This window comes from Podarcis pityusensis (assembly GCF_964106645.2).
Source record: "Podarcis pityusensis genome assembly, chromosome: 12".
In the NCBI taxonomy this organism is placed as follows: Eukaryota; Metazoa; Chordata; class Lepidosauria; order Squamata; family Lacertidae; genus Podarcis; species Podarcis pityusensis.
This window is the reverse complement of record NC_138037.1, coordinates 56629511-56647742: the sequence shown is the minus strand read 5'-3', so window position 1 is coordinate 56647742 and position 18232 is coordinate 56629511. Positions and strand designations below refer to the sequence as shown.

The following is an 18232-nucleotide window of genomic DNA, read 5'->3' as shown; positions in this document are numbered from 1 at the left end:
GTTAAATAAATTGTTTAAATTGTTATTAAGGAAATGATTATTTTTCTCCTTCCAATAAAGTATAGCAGAAAAGTTGTCCAAATATAAACAGTTAACTTATTAAACCTCACAATAATTTCATAATTATCTGTCTATGCATTTCTAATAGTATAACCAAATCAGTCATTTTTAATATAACTGTAAAAACTACTCTGAAAATTTATTATTCCAAAAATGAAACCTTCATCTGGTTGTAAATATTAAGATTATACTAGCAAGAATGAGTCTTTCTGTAAAAAAATGATTTAAATCAAGTCTTACTGATTAGTGATTTAAATCAAATCCACCCAGCCCAGCAGCCGTGCAAACTACAATTCTCATTGTTCTTTTGGTGCAGCAATTACAGTTGCAGCCAAAGTCAAACTAGTTTACAGTTTGAAGCAAGCTTTCATGGATATCAGAAGCATTTCTAGGCGCTAAGGACAATTTTCTCCATACGTTTTTACATTCTAGCATCCATACAAGCACTTCACATAAACTGCGCATTTATATTGTTGCCTTTCTAGATGAAACACACACATTAAGTGGCGACCAGGAAAGAGCCAAGGCTCAGGGGGAACCAGAGAGCAGTGCCAGAGCAGCTGCTTTGCATGCAGACGTTCCCAAGTTCAATCCCTGACGTCTCCAGGAAGAGCTGGGAAGAGAATCGTCGTATTGTAGAGTTGGAAGGGTTCCCAAGAGTCACCGAGAGCAACTCCCTGCAATGCAGGAACCTTAGCTAAAGCATCCCTGGCAGATGGCCATCCAACCTCTACTTAAAAACCTCCAGTGAGGGAGGGAATCCGTTCCACTGTCAAATGGCTCTTATTGCCATAAAGTTCTTCTTGAAGCTTTCTGTCTGAAATTCTGAAGAGCCATTGCTGGTCAGTGTGGAGAAAGCTGAGCTTGATACACCAATGGTCTAACCTGGTGTAAGGCTGTTTCCTATGTTCCTATCCCACCCACGTTTTTAAAAATAATAATAATAATAATAATAATTTATTATTTATACCCCGCCCATCTGGCTGAGTTTCCCCAGCCACTCTGGGCAGCTCCCAATCAAGTGTTAAAAACAGTACAGCGTTAAATATTAAAAACTTCCCTGAACAGGGCTGCCTTCAGATGTCTTTTAAAGATAGGATAGCTGCTTATTTCCTTCACATCTGAAGGGAGGGTGTTTTGGAAGGTAAGAAAATGTACTGTTTAAACTCGCATGAACTCTCGTCAACTGATGAGAAGGATAATGCCTAAATAGCAAGTGTAAAGTGAGAGTTTTGCTGAAAGTCATTCTGGTCAACATACTCTCTGGAATAACGGGGAACCGACATTCTAACGTCGTTTTTATACTAGATAATTGGGAAGGCAATACCTGACAGTCTCACTGTGGTTCTGGTTATCTGTACAGACGATGGCAGCAGTGACCTCCTTGCTGTCCACAGCTTCTTGTAGACTTATCTGCTTGACTTTCTGAACATCACCTAGAGGTCTCCTAGTTTTAGCAGAAACAAAAATGAATGAGAACATACCTACCATGAACAGCACTTACGTGGCACAAAAGTGCAGAAGGAAGCAACAAAATTGCTTTTGGAGCTTTTCACTCAATTAAAATGTCACAACAATAATAAAAAAGCATAATAAAAACAGATGATAGATAATCCAGTTCCATGGGGAATATTTTAAAATGCCAGAAACTTAAAAAGATGATAGAATTAAGATGTTTTCATCTGGTGCCTGAAGGAAAACAGTGTTGGAGCCAGATAAGTAAATGGGGCACCAAACCAAAAAGGCATTCTCTCCAGTTATCACTCATTTTACCTCTGACGAAAAGGGAATACTGAAAAGAGCCTCAGTGGGGGACAACTTGAGATGTAAAGGTAAAGGGACCCCTGACCATTAGGTCCAGTCGTGGCCGACTCTGGGGTTGCGGCACTCATCTCGCTTTATTGGCCAAGGGAGCCAGCGTTTGTCCGCAGACAGCTTCCGGGTCATGTGGCCAGCATAACTAAGCCGCTTCTGGCGAAATCAGAGCAGCTCACGGAAATGCAGTTTACCTTCTTTACCTATTTATCTACTTGCACTTTGACGTGCTTTTGAACTGCTAGGTTGGCAGGAGCTGGGACCGAGCAACGGGAGCTCACTCCGTCGCGGGGATTCGAACCACCGACCTTCTAATCGGCAAGTCCTAGGCTCTGTGGTTTAACCCACAGCGCCACCCGCGTCCCGTGAGATGTACAGCGCTCTAAATCTTGGGATCCAGGCTCATTAGAATATTAAGTTCCTACTCAGCATTTGAAGAAGTAGGTTATTACCTATGAGACATGCCCATTTTTTGAAAAAATAAAAAAGGCTTATCAAATGTTAGCTTCAAGGTGCCATCAAGCATAATTGTTTTTACAAGGTATAAATTAGTCTCATTAGAATTTTTTTCTTAAGCCACATAATGAAGCCTCTCACCTAGACACAAAGCCCAACAGTCTGAGATGCTCAGCAGGACTGGAAGGCAAAGGATTCAGCAAGTCCCTGATCCGCACAGATCCTGCAATCCCAATCCCAACGACCACAGTCCCAAACATGGTAAATCCTTCGTGAAAGAGGGAGGGGTGGGGGAAGAAGAAGAAAGGTTACTATAAGCTTGTTTCTCTCCCCATTATCCTTTACGCTATCACAGAATTGCTGCTAGCATTTCCTATACAGATGGTCTAATTGTTTAAAGAGCTGCATTCTTTCAACCCTTGCAAAGTTAATTGCACAGGATACTTCAATACTGAAAGTGCACAGAGGGACAACAAATCTATGGCTACAAGAGCTGGACGTTAGATTGTGGTGTTTAATTTATGCATTTAAAAAAACAGCATTGTGATACTGGCATGTTTTGTGTTTAATGGCAAATTGCCAAGAGACTCTTGTGTAAGTGATGCATTAATAAATAATAATAATAATAATAATAATAATAAACCTTTAAACATCAGGTACATAAATGTTGGCCAGAGAAGGGGAAGCTGCAGGGATTGCTGCTTTTCCTCTCACTGCCAGGGCGATCCTTCTGCTCCAACTGACAGCTGCCCTGGGATGCCAGCGTCAAGGGACAAAAGACATGCCAGAGGTTTGCCTTCTAGTAAGGGTGTTTAGCACTGTTTCCAGTTAAATGTTTTGATTACAGCAGGATTGTGCCCAATGTGTTCTCTTAGATTAAAGGCTGGCCCGAGACATTTTGACACCTAAGGCAAACCACAAAATAGTGCCCCCCCCACCAGGTAAGAAGGGGTGAGTGAAGATCTGCATCAGGAACAAGGGGGGGGGGGAATTGAATCAAACTTACTCAATGGCTGAGCTGGGAATCAGAGATGGTTGTGGGGGAAGGAAAAGGTCCACTCTGGATCATGCTGGGCAGATGTAGACCCATAGGGCTTCCCCCACCATTTCTTCCCTAGGGGTGGGAAGAGACCAGCAGCACTGTCTATGTGCTAAGAGGCCTCTGTGAAGGAGGCCTGGGGTGGGGGCTGAGGGGGTGGCAGATCCAGCCTCCAAGGAATGCTCTGCAGCTGCTGTTACTACTGCAGTGGTGGGCAATGCATTCCTTGGAGGGCAGATCTGCTTCCCCTGTGGATTCTGCCACCCGAGACAGTTGCCTCACCTTGCCTCATGGATGGGCCAGCCCTGCTCTCATAGACTCTTAATCCTGTTCCATTAGCAAGGCCTACAAAGTACATTTCCCCTTATAATTTAGGAAGCCTTCCCTTTCCAACAACTTACTTGTAACGTCAACCAATAAGACAACTTCTTTTCAGTTTAATTTGGCAGTTGCCTCCTCAAGCAGACATGTATCAATGGCTCTCTGTGCTCTTCACTTCCTCAGTTGGTCTTCTTGTTGCCTGGATCGTTCTGCCAAGACAGAAGAGTGCTTTGGGTACAACATCAGGTGCAAATGTGGAATGAAAACGGCTGTGAGATGGGCAGCTGCTCACACAATATGAAGAGTTTCAATTCCCGTAATCATTGCCTGCACTTGCCCTCTGTAGCATTCCAGCTGTTCAGCCAACCCAGCAGCAAATGGCAGGAGGAGAGAGGGCAGCCAGGAGGGCAAGCAGTCAGAAGCCAGGGATGGAACTGGGTACATCATACCTGGGGAGGGGGAGTAAAGTCCTTCACCTGGGTCTGCGCAAAAAGAACACGAGAGGATGCAAGTAGCAGTATTTAGGACGATGCCTCAGCTTTACAAAGAATTCACTACTTCTTTCCGCCTTTTCTGTATAACAGAGATAAGGCATATGCACTTTTGACTGTTCAAGATAAGCATGAGGGTGAGACCAACCACAAGTTATCTATCAAAAACAGGAACAGAGGTCAAAGAGGAGTAGCGAAGGAGCATTCCTGGATCAAATTGAAACTAGATATGTTGCCCTCTTCCAGGGGGGATGTCCAATTTCCTCTCCCCTTTTTTAAAAATAGCTTTTTCACGCCAACAAAAAACCTAGACTTCCGGGGGCGGCGCGAACGGCAATGGCGGTCCTCTTCTGAATGGGAGAGGAGGCTCCGCAGGCAACGGGTCGTCCGCTACGGCGAAGCGGAGACCCATTCTGGAAAACCCCAGGCGGCAAGAGCCTGGGGTCTTGAGGCTCGGTGGGCGCCTTGAGCGACCCTCCAAGCGCAAAAGGAACCCCGTAAGGGGCTCCGGAGCGCGGAGGGGGGTTGCGGCGCTGAGAGCTGCTTCACAGCCTGAGGAGCGAAGCCGCGCTGCTGCTGCCGGTGAGCGCTGATCCCTTTTCCTGCTAAATTACGGATTCGGACGAAAAGCAACTAACTTGTGAGTAAAAGACTGAGTCACTTGAAATTAGAGACTTTAAAGGGAAAATCTAAATTGGCTTGAACTTGGCTGAAAGCGGAGAGACGTGGAAGCAGGAAGTCCGTCTTCCGCAGCCATTGAACTTGAAAAAAGCAATCAGCTGGAGGAGTGGAGGCTGAAAGAAAGAGATCCTAAGCTTTACAGATCTAAGCATCTATTGAACTTGCATCTTAAAGTAAAGACTTTAAGCTAAAGATTTGGGATTATTACTTGCACTTGACTTTCCTCCTTTTATTGGATTACAAATTAGAAGGTGAAACCCAGAGTCAGGAGCTGCCTGAGCACTAAGGGAGCTGTCAGCACTGCAGATTTGGATACTGTATATTGGAACTTGAAACAATCTGAGGGTATTGAGACCTTTTAAATTTGAAACACTCTTTTTGGAGATAAATAAGCACTGTCTGTAACAAAGTGACCATTTATAAACTCTGCTAAACATTTGTATTTGAAGGTTCTTGGACATTAAATTAGACTCTGAAAGACATTTTAAGCTCCCTCTAGAGGATTGGATTAAAACAGTGACTTTACATGCACATTTTACTTTCGATTCCCTTGTTGTTTGCTTGCTCTGGACCTTTCCATTCCCATGGGAATAACTCAGTGTGACCTTGACTGACAGATAACGTTGGAATGAGTGGCACAAGAAAAAGAGGGAGAGCTAAACAAACAACTTTAACAACTCTAACCTCAGCCTCGCAGACACGTAGATCATCTGTACCTACTTTGCCCTCAGAAGTGGAGGGAGAGGGCGAAGCAGAGCAGTTACAATTGGAAGATATGGCCTCAGGAGTATCTGTTTCTGTTCTAGACAAAATTTTTGAAAAATTGGAAGCTTTGGACAAGAAAGTAGATGTGCAATCAGCAAAGATTGACAAAAATACAGAATGTCTAAATAAATTAACTACACAAGTGGTACAGAATGCACAAGCAATTGGACAGTTAACGGAGGCCTCAGCAGAAAATCGGAAATTGGCTGAGGACACCAGACAAAAATTAGAAAATTTAGAGCAAGAGGTAAGACCACTCACTAAACAAGTTGGGGAACATCAGATTTATCTCTCCATGATAGAACTGCGAAATCGTGAGAATAACTTGAGGATTAGATCATTACAAGAGGCAGAAGAAGGACATCTAACTGAGTTTTTGACCAAAGAATTCTCCAAGTTCTGGAATTTGGAAGAAAAGGACTTTAAAATCGTGTCAGCTTTCAGACTTGGAAGATTCATAAAGAAGGAGAGGCCCAGAGACTGTTTGATAACATTGAGATCAAAGGAGGAAAGGGATAAGATCTTGGGCCTACATTTCGTAAAATCACTGGAGGTTTTGGATAGAAGAATTGAAATCTATAAAGATATCCCAAGACTACTGCTGGATCTTAGAGCCGCCTATTCTGAACTTGCTAAACTACTAAGGAGCAACGCAATTCCATTCAGGTGGGAATTTCCCCAAGGAATATCTTTTACCTTTAGAGGGAGAAAGGTTAAAGTAAGAACACTGGAAGAGAGAGACAAATTCCTGTCTACATACGGAGAGGACCTTCAAAAAGGAATTGAACTATCTTCTGGGCCTGAGGCAACGCCAGTACCAACACCAGCACCTGTGGAACCTGAAGATCCTGAGAACAAGATACCACCCCTTGAAAAATAACCAGATAATTCAGGATGTCTCTGCAACTGTTGAGCTGGAATATTAATGGTTGTAACATTCCGGAAAAAAGGAAGAAAATATTTCATATATTAAAAAAAGAACAATTGGACATTATTTGTTTACAAGAAACACATGTGACGAGGCTCCACAGAAAAGTGTTAATAAATAAAAGATTGGGCCAGGAATTTGTATCGTCGGACAAAGTTAAGAAGAGAGGCGTGGTGATATATGCAAAAGAGAGCCTGTCACCTAAATTCCTATTTAAAGATGAACATGGAAGAATTTTGGCTATTGAGATACAATATCAAGGAGAGAAACTGCTGATATTAGGAATCTATGCACCTAATGAAGGGAAATCGGAATTTTACAAGAAGCTGCAGGAGACAATGCTGGACTATCTGGACTACAACAACATCATAATGATGGGAGATATGAATGGGGTCGTATCAACTAACATGGACAAGTCACAAAGTCAAAATGTTACAAAAGACGGCAGACTACCTAAAACCTTTTTTGAAATGACTGACAATATGGATTTGATTGACATTTGGAGGACAAAGAACCCACTAGGAAGAGAGGGAACATTCTTTTCTGAAGCCCAACTGACCTGGACAAGAATCGACCAAATATGGATTTCTAGAGGCCTGGTACCTAAGGTCAGAAAAGTGGAAATCTGCCCAAAGACCTGCTCCGACCATAATGCAGTAAAGATGGATATGACACTATTACCAACTGGATCCTTTAGATGGAAGATGAATGACAATTTGTTTAGAGATCAGGAAATTACCAAGAAGGCCCAAAAAGTTTTGAAGGACTACTTTGAGATAAACATGAATAATATGGTGGAAAAAAGAATAATCTGGGACGCAAGCAAAGCTGTAATGAGGGGATTCTTGATACAACAGAATGCAGTAAAGAAAAGAACACAAAATGAGAAAAAAGATAAGATTTTGGATAAAATAAAAGAATTAGAGAAGAAATTAAGAGTGAATCCGAAGTCACAGCCAACTCTGAGAGAAATTAAACTTTATCAAACACAATATTCTAAATTGATAAATCAGGAAATTGAATGGAAGGTTAAATTAATGAAACAAAAAACGTTTGAGTCGGCGAATAAATGTGGAAAACTGCTAGCTTGGCAGTTGAAGAGAAGACAAAGATTAAATACTGTTACAAACTTAGAGGTTGATGGAAAAAACATCCAGAATCCAGTGGATATCAGAAAGTGTTTCCAGAGATACTTCAAAAAATTATACACCCAAGGGCCGCAAGACGATGTTGAGATTAAACAATTTTTGGCAAAAAACGGACTATCTAAATTGTCACAAGAAAATAGGACAATCCTGAATTCTAAAATAACACGACAGGAGATCGAACAAGCCATCCAGAACATGCAACTTGGCAAATCTCCAGGACCAGATGGGCTGACCTCCAAGTACTATAAGACATTAAAAGACTATTTGATACAACCTTTGATGGAGGTCAGCAATGAAATTATGGAGGGGAAGAGGGCACCGGAGTCTTGGAAGGAAGCGTTCATCACATTAATACCAAAGTCGGAAGCTGAAAAGACACAACTTAAGAACTACCGTCCCATCTCTCTTTTAAATGTGGATTACAAAATATTTGCAGACATTTTGGCAAATAGATTTAAAAAAGTTTTAAATGAAGTAATTCATAAGGACCAGGCCGGCTTTCTCCCAGGTAGACATCTGTTTGCTAATACAAGGAACATTATTGACATTTTGGAACTTTTGCAAACAGATATAAATACAAAAGCAGTTTTAATTTTTATAGACGCGGAGAAGGCCTTTGACAATATCTCCTGGAAATTTATGATGGGAAATTTAAAAGAGATGGGAGTGGGACGGGGTTTTGAGAATGGGATTGAGGCGATATATTCAGAACAGAAAGCTAAACTGATAGTTAATAATGTGGTTACAGAAGAGTTTAAAATTGAAAAAGGGACACGACAAGGTTGCCCTATTTCCCCTTTGTTATTCATTTCGGTTCTGGAAGTGCTATTGAACATGATTAGAGGGGATCGGTTGGTGGAAGGAATTCAGGTCGGTCAGAAACAATATAAATTAAAAGCTTTCGCAGATGACCTGGTTTTGACCTTGCAGAAGCCAGAGCCCAGTACGAAAAGAGTATTACAACTGATTAATGACTTTGGTCGGGTGGCTGGATTTAAACTAAATAAACAGAAAACTAAGGTTTTGGGGAAAAATTTGACTGATACAGAGTCAGAACGGTTTCAGAATGAGACGGAACTTAATGTGGTTAAAAAAGTAAAATACCTAGGGGTAAACATAACAGTAAAAAATCTAAGTCTATTTAAGGACAATTATGAAAAATGCTGGACAGAAATTAAGAGAGACTTAGATAGTTGGTCAAAATTGAAACTTTCTTTGTTAGGCCGAATTGCTGCTATCAAGATGAATGTATTGCCAAGGATGTTGTTTTTATTTCAAACACTTCAGGTTTTGGACAAAACGGAGTGCTTCCAGAAGTGGCAGAGAGACATTTCTAAGTTTGTCTGGCAGGGCAAAAAGCCCAGAATTAAGTTTAAGATTTTAACCGATGCAAAACAAAGAGGGGGCTTTGCCCTGCCAGACTTAAAGTTGTATTATGAAGCCGCAGCGTTCTGCTGGCTAAAAGACTGGCTACTTCTTGAAGACACTGATGTGTTAGATTTGGAAGGGTTTAACAATGCCTTTGGATGGCATGCATATTTATGGTATGACAAGGTTAAAGCAAATAAGGCCTTTAAGAACCATATTGTCAGAAAATCATTGTTTAATGTCTGGACAAAATATAAAGACTTGCTGGAAAATAAAACACCAAGGTGGCTTTCACCTTTGGAAGCCAAGGCCCGAAAAAGACCCAATATGGAGGCTAAATGGCCAAAATATTGGGAAATACTAGAAAAGGATGGAGACAATTGGAAATTGCAGAGTTTGGAGAAAATGAAAGACAAAGTGCGAGATTGGTTACATTACGCTCAGATTAAAGAAGTTTTTAAAAATGATAAGAAACTAGGGTTCCAGGTGGAGAAATCGAAATTAGAAACAGAATTGCTAGAACCAAAGATTAAGGTACTTTCAAGGATGTATAACTTGCTGTTGAAATGGAATACACAAGACGAAACGGTTAAATCGGCTATGATAAGGTGGGCACAGGACATTGGGCACAATATCATGTTTGAGGACTGGGAGAGGTTGTGGAGTAATGGATTGAAATTTACTGCATGTAACGCTCTGAAAGAAAATGTAATGAAAATGATTTATAGATGGTATATGACCCCAGTCAAACTTGCCAAAATTTACCACCTGTCTGATAATAAGTGTTGGAAATGCAAAGAGTGTGAGGGAACGTTCTTCCACCTCTGGTGGACTTGCCCTAAAGTGAAGGCGTTCTGGGAAATGATTTATAATGAACTGAAAAAGGTATTTAAATATACCTTCACTAAGAAACCAGAGGCTTTCCTTTTGGGTATTGTCGGCCAAGGGGTGGCAAAGAAGGACCAGACATTTTTTATGTATGCAACAACAGCAGCAAGGATACTTCTCGCAAAACATTGGAAAACTCAAGATCTACCCACACTGGAAGAATGGCAGATACAACTGATAGACTACATGGAACTGGCTGAAATGACCGGCAGAATCCGTGACCTGGGAGAAGAGAGGATTGAGGAGGACTGGAAGAAATTTAAGAACTATTTACAAAAGTATTGTAATTTGAGTGAATGCTAAATAAGATGCTAGATCAAAATAACTGAGCACCACTAAATTTAGAAGTTTTTAAGAAAATAAGTAAGACTGTGAAATTTAGCTCCTTCTGAGAATTATAAGATTATGAAATATAGAAGGGATATAAGAATTTAAATAAGATGATAAATTGCTGACAAAATGTTACAACGATGAAAGTGGGAGCGGGAGATGTGAGGAAGTCCAAAGAAAATGTGAAAATATGTTAAGATCAATGTTATATTGCTTATTATGTTTATTTTTATTGTAAAACCTAATAAATTGCTTTAAAAAAAAAAAAAAAAAAGAGACCAGCAGCACTGTCTATGTGCTAAGAGGCCTCTGTGGAGGAGGCCTGGGGTGGGGGCTGAGGGGGTGGCAGATCCAGCCTCCAAGGAATGCTCTGCAGCTGCTGTTACTACTGCAGTGGTGGGCAATGCATTCCTTGGAGGGCAGATCTGCTTCCCCTGTGGATTCTGCCACCCGAGACAGTTGCCTCACCTTGCCTCATGGATGGGCCAGCCCTGCTCTCATAGACTCTTAATCCTGTTCCATTAGCAAGGCCTACAAAGTACATTTCCCCTTATAATTTAGGAAGCCTTCCCTTTCCAACAACTTACTTGTAACGTCAACCAATAAGACAACTTCTTTTCAGTTTAATTTGGCAGTTGCCTCCTCAAGCAGAGATGTATCAATGGCTCTCTGTGCTCTTCACTTCCTCAGTTGGTCTTCTTGTTGCCTGGATCATTCTGCCAAGACAGAAGAGTGCTTTGGGTACAACATCAGGTGCAAATGTGGAATGAAAACGGCTGTGAGATGGGCAGCTGCTCACACAATATGAAGAGTTTCAATTCCCGTAATCATTGCCTGCACTTGCCCTCTGTAGCATTCCAGCTGTTCAGCCAACCCAGCAGCAAATGGCAGGAGGAGAGAGGGCAGCCAGGAGGGCAAGCAGTCAGAAGCCAGGGATGGAACTGGGTACATCATACCTGGGGAGGGGGAGTAAAGTCCTTCACCTGGGTCTGCGCAAAAAGAACACGAGAGGATGCAAGTAGCAGTATTTAGGACGATGCCTCAGCTTTACAAAGAATTCACTACTTCTTTCCGCCTTTTCTGTATAACAGAGATAAGGCATATGCACTTTTGACTGTTCAAGATAAGCATGAGGGTGAGACCAACCACAAGTTATCTATCAAAAACAGGAACAGAGGTCAAAGAGGAGTAGCGAAGGAGCATTCCTGGATCAAATTGAAACTAGATATGTTGCCCTCTTCCAGGGGGGATGTCCAATTTCCTCTCCCCTTTTTTAAAAATAGCTTTTTCACGCCAACAAAAAACCCTATCCCACTTCTTCTTTTAAACTCTTGAATTCTGGTCCTCTGGTAAATTGCTATTTGTTTTTATTCCAACCAATGACACAACATTTTGGAGAGTCTAGGCTACTACTTTGGCAAGAATCAGATTGGGCACTTCAACAGTGCACAGAAGACAGTGCCTTTGGGGGCAGGCAGTGATCGCCGAAGAATTGATGCTTTTGAATTCTGGTGCTGGAGGAGACTCTTGAGAGTCCCATGGACTGCAAGAAGATCAAACGCATCCATTCTTAAGGAAATCAGCCCTGAGTGCTCACTGGAAGGACAGAGCCTGAAGCTGAGGCTCTGTGATGGCCTGGGAATCTGATTCAGAGGCTGAACCGGAGGAATCCCAGCCTGCACAGGAGTCCCTGCCTCCAGGGCCGGCTGAGCCAGGGCAGGGCCTTGAAGCTGAAGCACCTGCACCTGTGCCGGATCCTCAGGAGCAGACACAAGATGATTCCACTCTGGCTCCGGAGGTGATTGAAGACACAGTGCCTACAGGTGTGCCTCTCCCAGCCCTGTCAGGGGAAGGTGAGCCTCCCCCTGGGTCCAGTAAGCCTCCAGCCTCTCCTGAGCTGCAGAGGCTCAGGGCAGAGAGGCGGAGGGAACTGGGTTCTCTCAGGAGGAGTGCTTGCCTTAAGGCCAGGAGAGGCGGGTCACCTGTGGACCGCCCCTGGCCTCAGAGAAGATAAAGGCCAGTCAGCCCGGTCCCAGGTTGCGGGAGCAACATCGTTGGAAACCTGTTTCTGCCAGCACCGAGACCTGTTCTTCCAGAGTTCCCGACCTTGCCCGGCTCCTCGCTTTGGACCCCGCTTCACCCTTGGTGGACAGTCCCCAGACCCTCGACCCAGGACCGGACTCTGACCACGCCTCACGGTAACCAGCACAGGCTCCAATACTTTGGCCACCTCATGAGAAGAGAAGACTCCCTGGAAAAGACCCTGATGTTGGGAAAGATGGAGGGCACAAGGAGAAGTGGATGACAGAGGACGAGATGGTTGGACAGTGTTCTCAAAGCTACAAACATGAGTCTGACCAAACTGCGGGAGGCAGTGGAAGACAGGAGTGCCTGGCGTGCTCTGGTCCATGGGGTCACAAAGAGTCGGACACGACTAAACAACAACAACAGTGTTCTTGGGGTGGTAGCCAGCATCATTTTTTGCACTGAGCACCCCAAGGTCAGAGGAAGCAAGAAGAGTTCTCCCCTATTCAAGTGGAACATTGAGGATGTCTTCCCAGAACAACCCTTCCCCTTTCCAAAATAAAAATTAGATGAGCAATCCTTGCCCGGATTCCTGGAGGCTATGATAGCAAATGTTCTACATCTTAATCCAAAATGCCACCAGAGGGAACCCTTGCAATCTCAAATAGCTATTTAGGCAAAAGCTTCTCACTCCTTGGCTTATATAAAACACAAGAAAGGACATTATAACACTGTTACTGTCCTTCCCTGTAATGAAAAACAAAACAAAACAAAACAAAGAAACCACGTTTTTTAATATCTAGGCCCAGGCTGATGAGGGAACAAACATTCATATTTCTCAATGTCACTTAGCTGTGTTTATATTACACAGGTCATTTTGGAGACAGGATACTGGGTGGAGCAGTTACTTTTCATCCTGAGGTCCTGGTGGTGAGGAGATGCTGTGAAAATTCATTAATGCATCAAGGAAGAAATGCTGTTGGAAACAACCCCAAATTAAGCCCCACTGAAACCAATGGAACTTGCTTTTGATGTATAGGAAGGTCTCTCACACAACATGAAGACTGCTGTCCGTTTTCCTTTCCCTTCTCTCCCCCACTTCAATACCTCCAACCACAGGTCTATTCATCCAGGTTCTGTATAGATAAATAAACTTCCTCAAAACTATCTCTGAGTTGGAAATGGACTCAAAGTCTAGCCCTCCCTCCTATGCAGGCCAGCCCAAGAAGCTGTTTGACAAAATGGCTCCCCCCCCCATTCCAAAGTGTAGAAGCCAACAGGAGCAGCAGTTGAATCCAGCGCAAATTTATATATTTTATAGACTGCTACTCTGTTAACTATTTCTTATCTCCCAACTTTAATTCACGAATATTTGTTTCAAATACAAGTTCAGGCCTGAACTAAATTAATGCTGAAGAAAATAGCCTCTGGGGTTCCTCCAACTTTACTTTCTGCTACAGCAGAAAACCGGAGCCTTTTTAAAAAATGCAATAAGCATTTATTGTACATATCTGCTGAGATGCACACATTTGTTTGTGTTGTTTGTGTTGTTTTTAATAATTAGTTCTCTCCGCAGAATAGTTTTGGAAAAGCCCAGCCTCTCTCAAACTAGGGAATGACGGTGTGGCGTAGTCTATAGTTTTATGGTAGTTCTCTGGATCTGGTAGCCATTCATTCTACCAAAAGACAATTTTGCAAGAGTGATCTATGGGAGCTTTATGGGAGTTTCCACCACAGAGTTGCCAACTAAGATAACACAGGTCTAAACTGGAGATGGGTTGTAGTCTGCTGCAGCAAGCTGAATGTTCAAGAAGTAACTTCAGTCTTTTCCCAGTCTGAAAACTTGAAGCTGCAACTGAGTAGGAAGACGAAGGAAGATTTTCCACCACCCCTGGGGCAGGGGAAATGTGGGGGGTGGGCCAATTATACCAAAAACACACTCTTATTTTGCTAAACTATCCCCAAGCTCAGAATAACTTCTCCTTCCTTTAATTATGACCAATCACCTCTAAATAAATTATCTTACATTAATTCATTTCTTCAAATAAAAATCCGACCTAGATCATCCCTTAATTCATTATCAACCCAGATCCTGCCTGCCCCAAATCCAGTTTTCAGTTAACCCTGAGTCCCCGCATTTTCCATCTGTTCCTAGTTCCATATAAAGTAAAACTACACACTGTTGAACATCTTTAAGTCTACTGTTTTTAACAGGAAGGGGCAAAGAGCGCCCTAGGATCCATGCTCCCGTGGGATTAGGGTGGTTACACGGAACCCTTCTCCCTGACATGCTTGCTTTCTATTTTCACCACCTGCCCCCTAAAGTGGCAGGGTGGAGCAAAGCTTTGCCACCTCATTCAGCTGAATGCCTAAACTGACCCCCAGGATGCGGAATTCTGTACCAATCTGAATTTTTCATTGCTTGTCCATTTTGGTCCATCCTGGTTGCTAGGTAATTCTATGAAAATGTTAATCTACAGACCCATTTCCATAAATAGTTAATCTGTTCTAAACTGTTTTAAATTTAACTTTCCACAGTTTCATTCTCTAGCAACTTTTAAATGGCATTTTACATGTGAGGGGGGAAACCAGAAGCATGACATGCAAGATGACACAAAACTTTTCTATTTTTCTTCTTCTAAAGTTCAGTTGAAGGAACCCCCCACAATAGGGAATAGACTACTTACCCTTTATGGTACTGAGAGTTTTGCTTTCTCATTTAGTGATCTGACAAAAAAATAATAATCCTAGGAACAAATCAAATGCACTTAATTTTGGTAGTTTAGGTGTCTTCCATTGGTCCCAAAAAACCTTTCCCCCTCAGCTATGGACTATGTGACCACAATGTGACTATGACCTCATAGGTCTGGTGCATCTTTGGAACATGATGTTCAGTGCAACAAAAGGTGAGTTCTTGTTTGCTATACCTTGTGAGTCATTTACAAAGATTCCAGGACGGGCTGTACATGAAGCCGATATGATTGAAAGCCTTCACATTGCCAACTCCAATCGTTCAGATAACAACTGTGAAATAGTTACAATACACCGAATGTTTAAACCCGTTTCTGCAGTATTAGAATGATTTGCCTTCAAGGGACAGATCACAGTAATGCAACAGTTTCTTTATAAACATCCATGAAGGCTAGATGCTTGGGATTTGTTTTTAAATGCTTGGCAGGCCACACACTAGTGTTGAGCTTTTTTTAGGGAGTGCGCCGCATCGACTACCTTAAAAAGCACTGAAAAAAACGTGCCGCTCCAGAACTGCGTTCAGGAGTGTTCCGGCTGGAAAAAGCCCTTGCACACACAAAATACAATTTATATGCAATGCCACTATGAGCCACAGATCCTGGCAGAGACACTTAGTATAAAAAGAACCCTGGGCATGCTTTTATATGAATGGATACAACTTGTCCTGAATCAATCTGACTGTCCTTCTATAGAAGTATTGTCCATATTTAGAGGCTCTCAGGCAGAGTTCTACTCCACTCTGCAAAGCATACCTCAGCTATGGACCCTCAAATGACATTTTCTCTAAGTTATATATTCCCAGCCCCACCTTTTGCCATCTGAGGGACTTCAGAATTCAACCCCACAACCAAAAATGCCAGGCTTAAGCCGCAAACTTGTACACTGGAACACCGGTAAAATTTGACTGTCTTGCAATTCGCATCAAAGCTGGAAAACATAGCAACCATTGCCATGAATTGAAGAATGTGTTCATGGGAGCTGTTTGGAAAGGATGGCCAAAAACTATTTGGTGTTAGGTTGCAGCATGAGTCACTTTGACCCCTGCTGCAACTGCAGTCTGACTGAGTGTTGGTTCTCACATTACTTTTACTAATAGAAATACCAAGACCAGTGTCAGAAAACAGGTGTGCAAACAGAATGCCAGAAGGGTCATTAGAGTGCCTCATTTCCTTGCTGACAAACACACTGGGATTCCTGACACATGTAGGGAAAGGGAAATAAATAGATGAATCTGCTTTATACCAAGTCATGCCTTCTATAGCCCAATATTATCTGGGCTGACTGAAGTCCAAAGATCTTTTCCAGCCCTTCTCCTTATAAACAAAAACATGGCAATCCAAGCAGTGTTTGAAATTAGCCAAGCACCAGGAGCATTTTGCACCTGGCTATCAACCACTTGTGTCCAAGTGAACATGCCTGGGCGCCAGGATGGCACCTGACGTCCCCACCATCTGGAGCTTCATGCCTGGGGATCATGGGATCAGGACGCTTTTCACACACTCATACAACATCCTGTAAAACTCTATCAGTTATATTTTATCTGCATAATCAAACTGAATTTCAGGAACAAAAATGTTTTTTTCTGTGCAGCCTGAGCAGGAGCAGTCACCATTAAGAAAAAGAGGTTGGAATAGGCCAATATATACTGTGTGTAGATTATTCCTAGATCAAGTGACTTGTCTTCTTTAAGTTCTCAAAGCTGTTAACCTAGCTCAAAGTTGTCATCTGAACTAGCCAAATGTTTAACTGAGACTTAATCACAGTCTGTCAATCATTTGCAAAATAAGACTTAAGAGCTGTCTTGTCCCCAAATGGCAACTAGACATTCTGTTTTGGCAGCTGTAACCCTGGTATAAGGAGCCATTTGGCACCTCGCTTATATATCTGACCATGTACACAGGGTAGGAAAGCTTGCGTATTGCAGAAACCCCTGACGGGGGATCAGTGCATCTTTTTACACCCTTCACATTGACGTGAACATACAAGAATTCCCACAGGACCCTGTAAATGGGAGCTGGATCACCCAGAGTAAAGAATAGAGGGCAGGTTATGATCACATCACAATTTCAACCAAGTGCAGCTGTTTTATTTTCCCTCAGACAAATGACAATCATTCTCATGACAGAGAAGGCAAAGATCTCGCAACTCAAGCCTCTGAGAATCAAGTCAGACCCATCCTGGAGTCTGCTTCTGGATCATATTACAGTCTTGCAGACTGATTTTTATAGAAAGGTAAGTGAGACCTGCAGCAAAGTGCTCCAGTATGGAAGTCGGTTCACCTTTTACACAGTGGGAGGCATTGTGGCCAGGCAGCCGGATCTCAACAGTTCCCCAGCCAAACAGGCGGAGGGACGCCGCCTCTCCCCCACATCACTACGGCCGCGTCACCATTGCTGGGGGACAGCCCCAGCCAATCAGCTAGCAGGGTGGGTGTGGCCACGGGCAATTTAATCGTGGCACGGCTGGCCGGCCCCTTTTCTCACCCCTTCGTCGACTCACCCAACCCACCCACCCTCTTTTCACACTTTGCTCAAATGACCTTGCTATGGACAATTGTCGGTCGCCATGTTGTTCAGGCTGGGTAGGAATTTTTTCCACTTGGCAAATTGGCACCGGGCATTTGGTTTTTGACTACCTAGTAGCAATCGTCACAACTTTGGTGAGTTTAGGCACTGGGTAAACCTTTGTTTGGTTGGAGGGGAGGTTGTTGCCTTCGCCGGCCCTCCTCAGTAAGGTTATCCTGTTAAAGGGATCCAGGGTGTGAATCCTATCCGAAGTCTGGACGTGGGCTAGGGCCATGTCACAGCCCCTACGGGGACCCCCTATTTAATGTAAGTCATAGGGCACCCCTTACTGGTGGTTTACCTTTCAGTGGACTCTCTGCAGATGGGCAGGAGTCAAGATATAGCTTGGCTTCACCCCAATGCCTAAGCCAAACCGCTCACATCTGTAACCAATAAAGTTGTGGCCTAGTTGAACCTGTTGTTCTCCTGGGAACTTTGTGCCTTGGGTGCTTTGGCATGCAATGCTGCTTCTCAGGATTCTAGTCACTCTGTGCCATTCCTACACCTGGTTCCACACTGTCAATCAGCATTCCATGGCAGGGTATCTCTGCTTGTTCAGTTCTTAGTGGGGTTCTTTAGGCTTTTGTCTGCCCCTAACAATT

The 18232-nt window shown here is 43.0% G+C and overlaps 1 protein-coding gene across 3 annotated transcripts in view; it reads right to left on the bottom strand.

Annotated features, from left to right (window-relative positions):
• The window catches only part of BLVRA (biliverdin reductase A), a 33566-nt gene that overhangs the window by 9505 nt on the left and 5829 nt on the right, over positions 1 to 18232 (bottom strand). The window contains exons 1-4 of one of the 3 annotated variants that reach the window (XM_080976020.1): positions 4141 to 4455; positions 3772 to 3900; positions 2473 to 2599; positions 1388 to 1507 (exon numbers count right to left, since the gene is read on the bottom strand). In XM_080976020.1, coding sequence (XP_080832146.1) covers positions 1388 to 1507; positions 2473 to 2591 — 239 coding nt within the window. In that variant the 5' untranslated portion in view covers positions 2592 to 2599; positions 3772 to 3900; positions 4141 to 4455. The other 2 variants (XM_080976021.1, XM_080976019.1) reach the window with 2 other exon arrangements.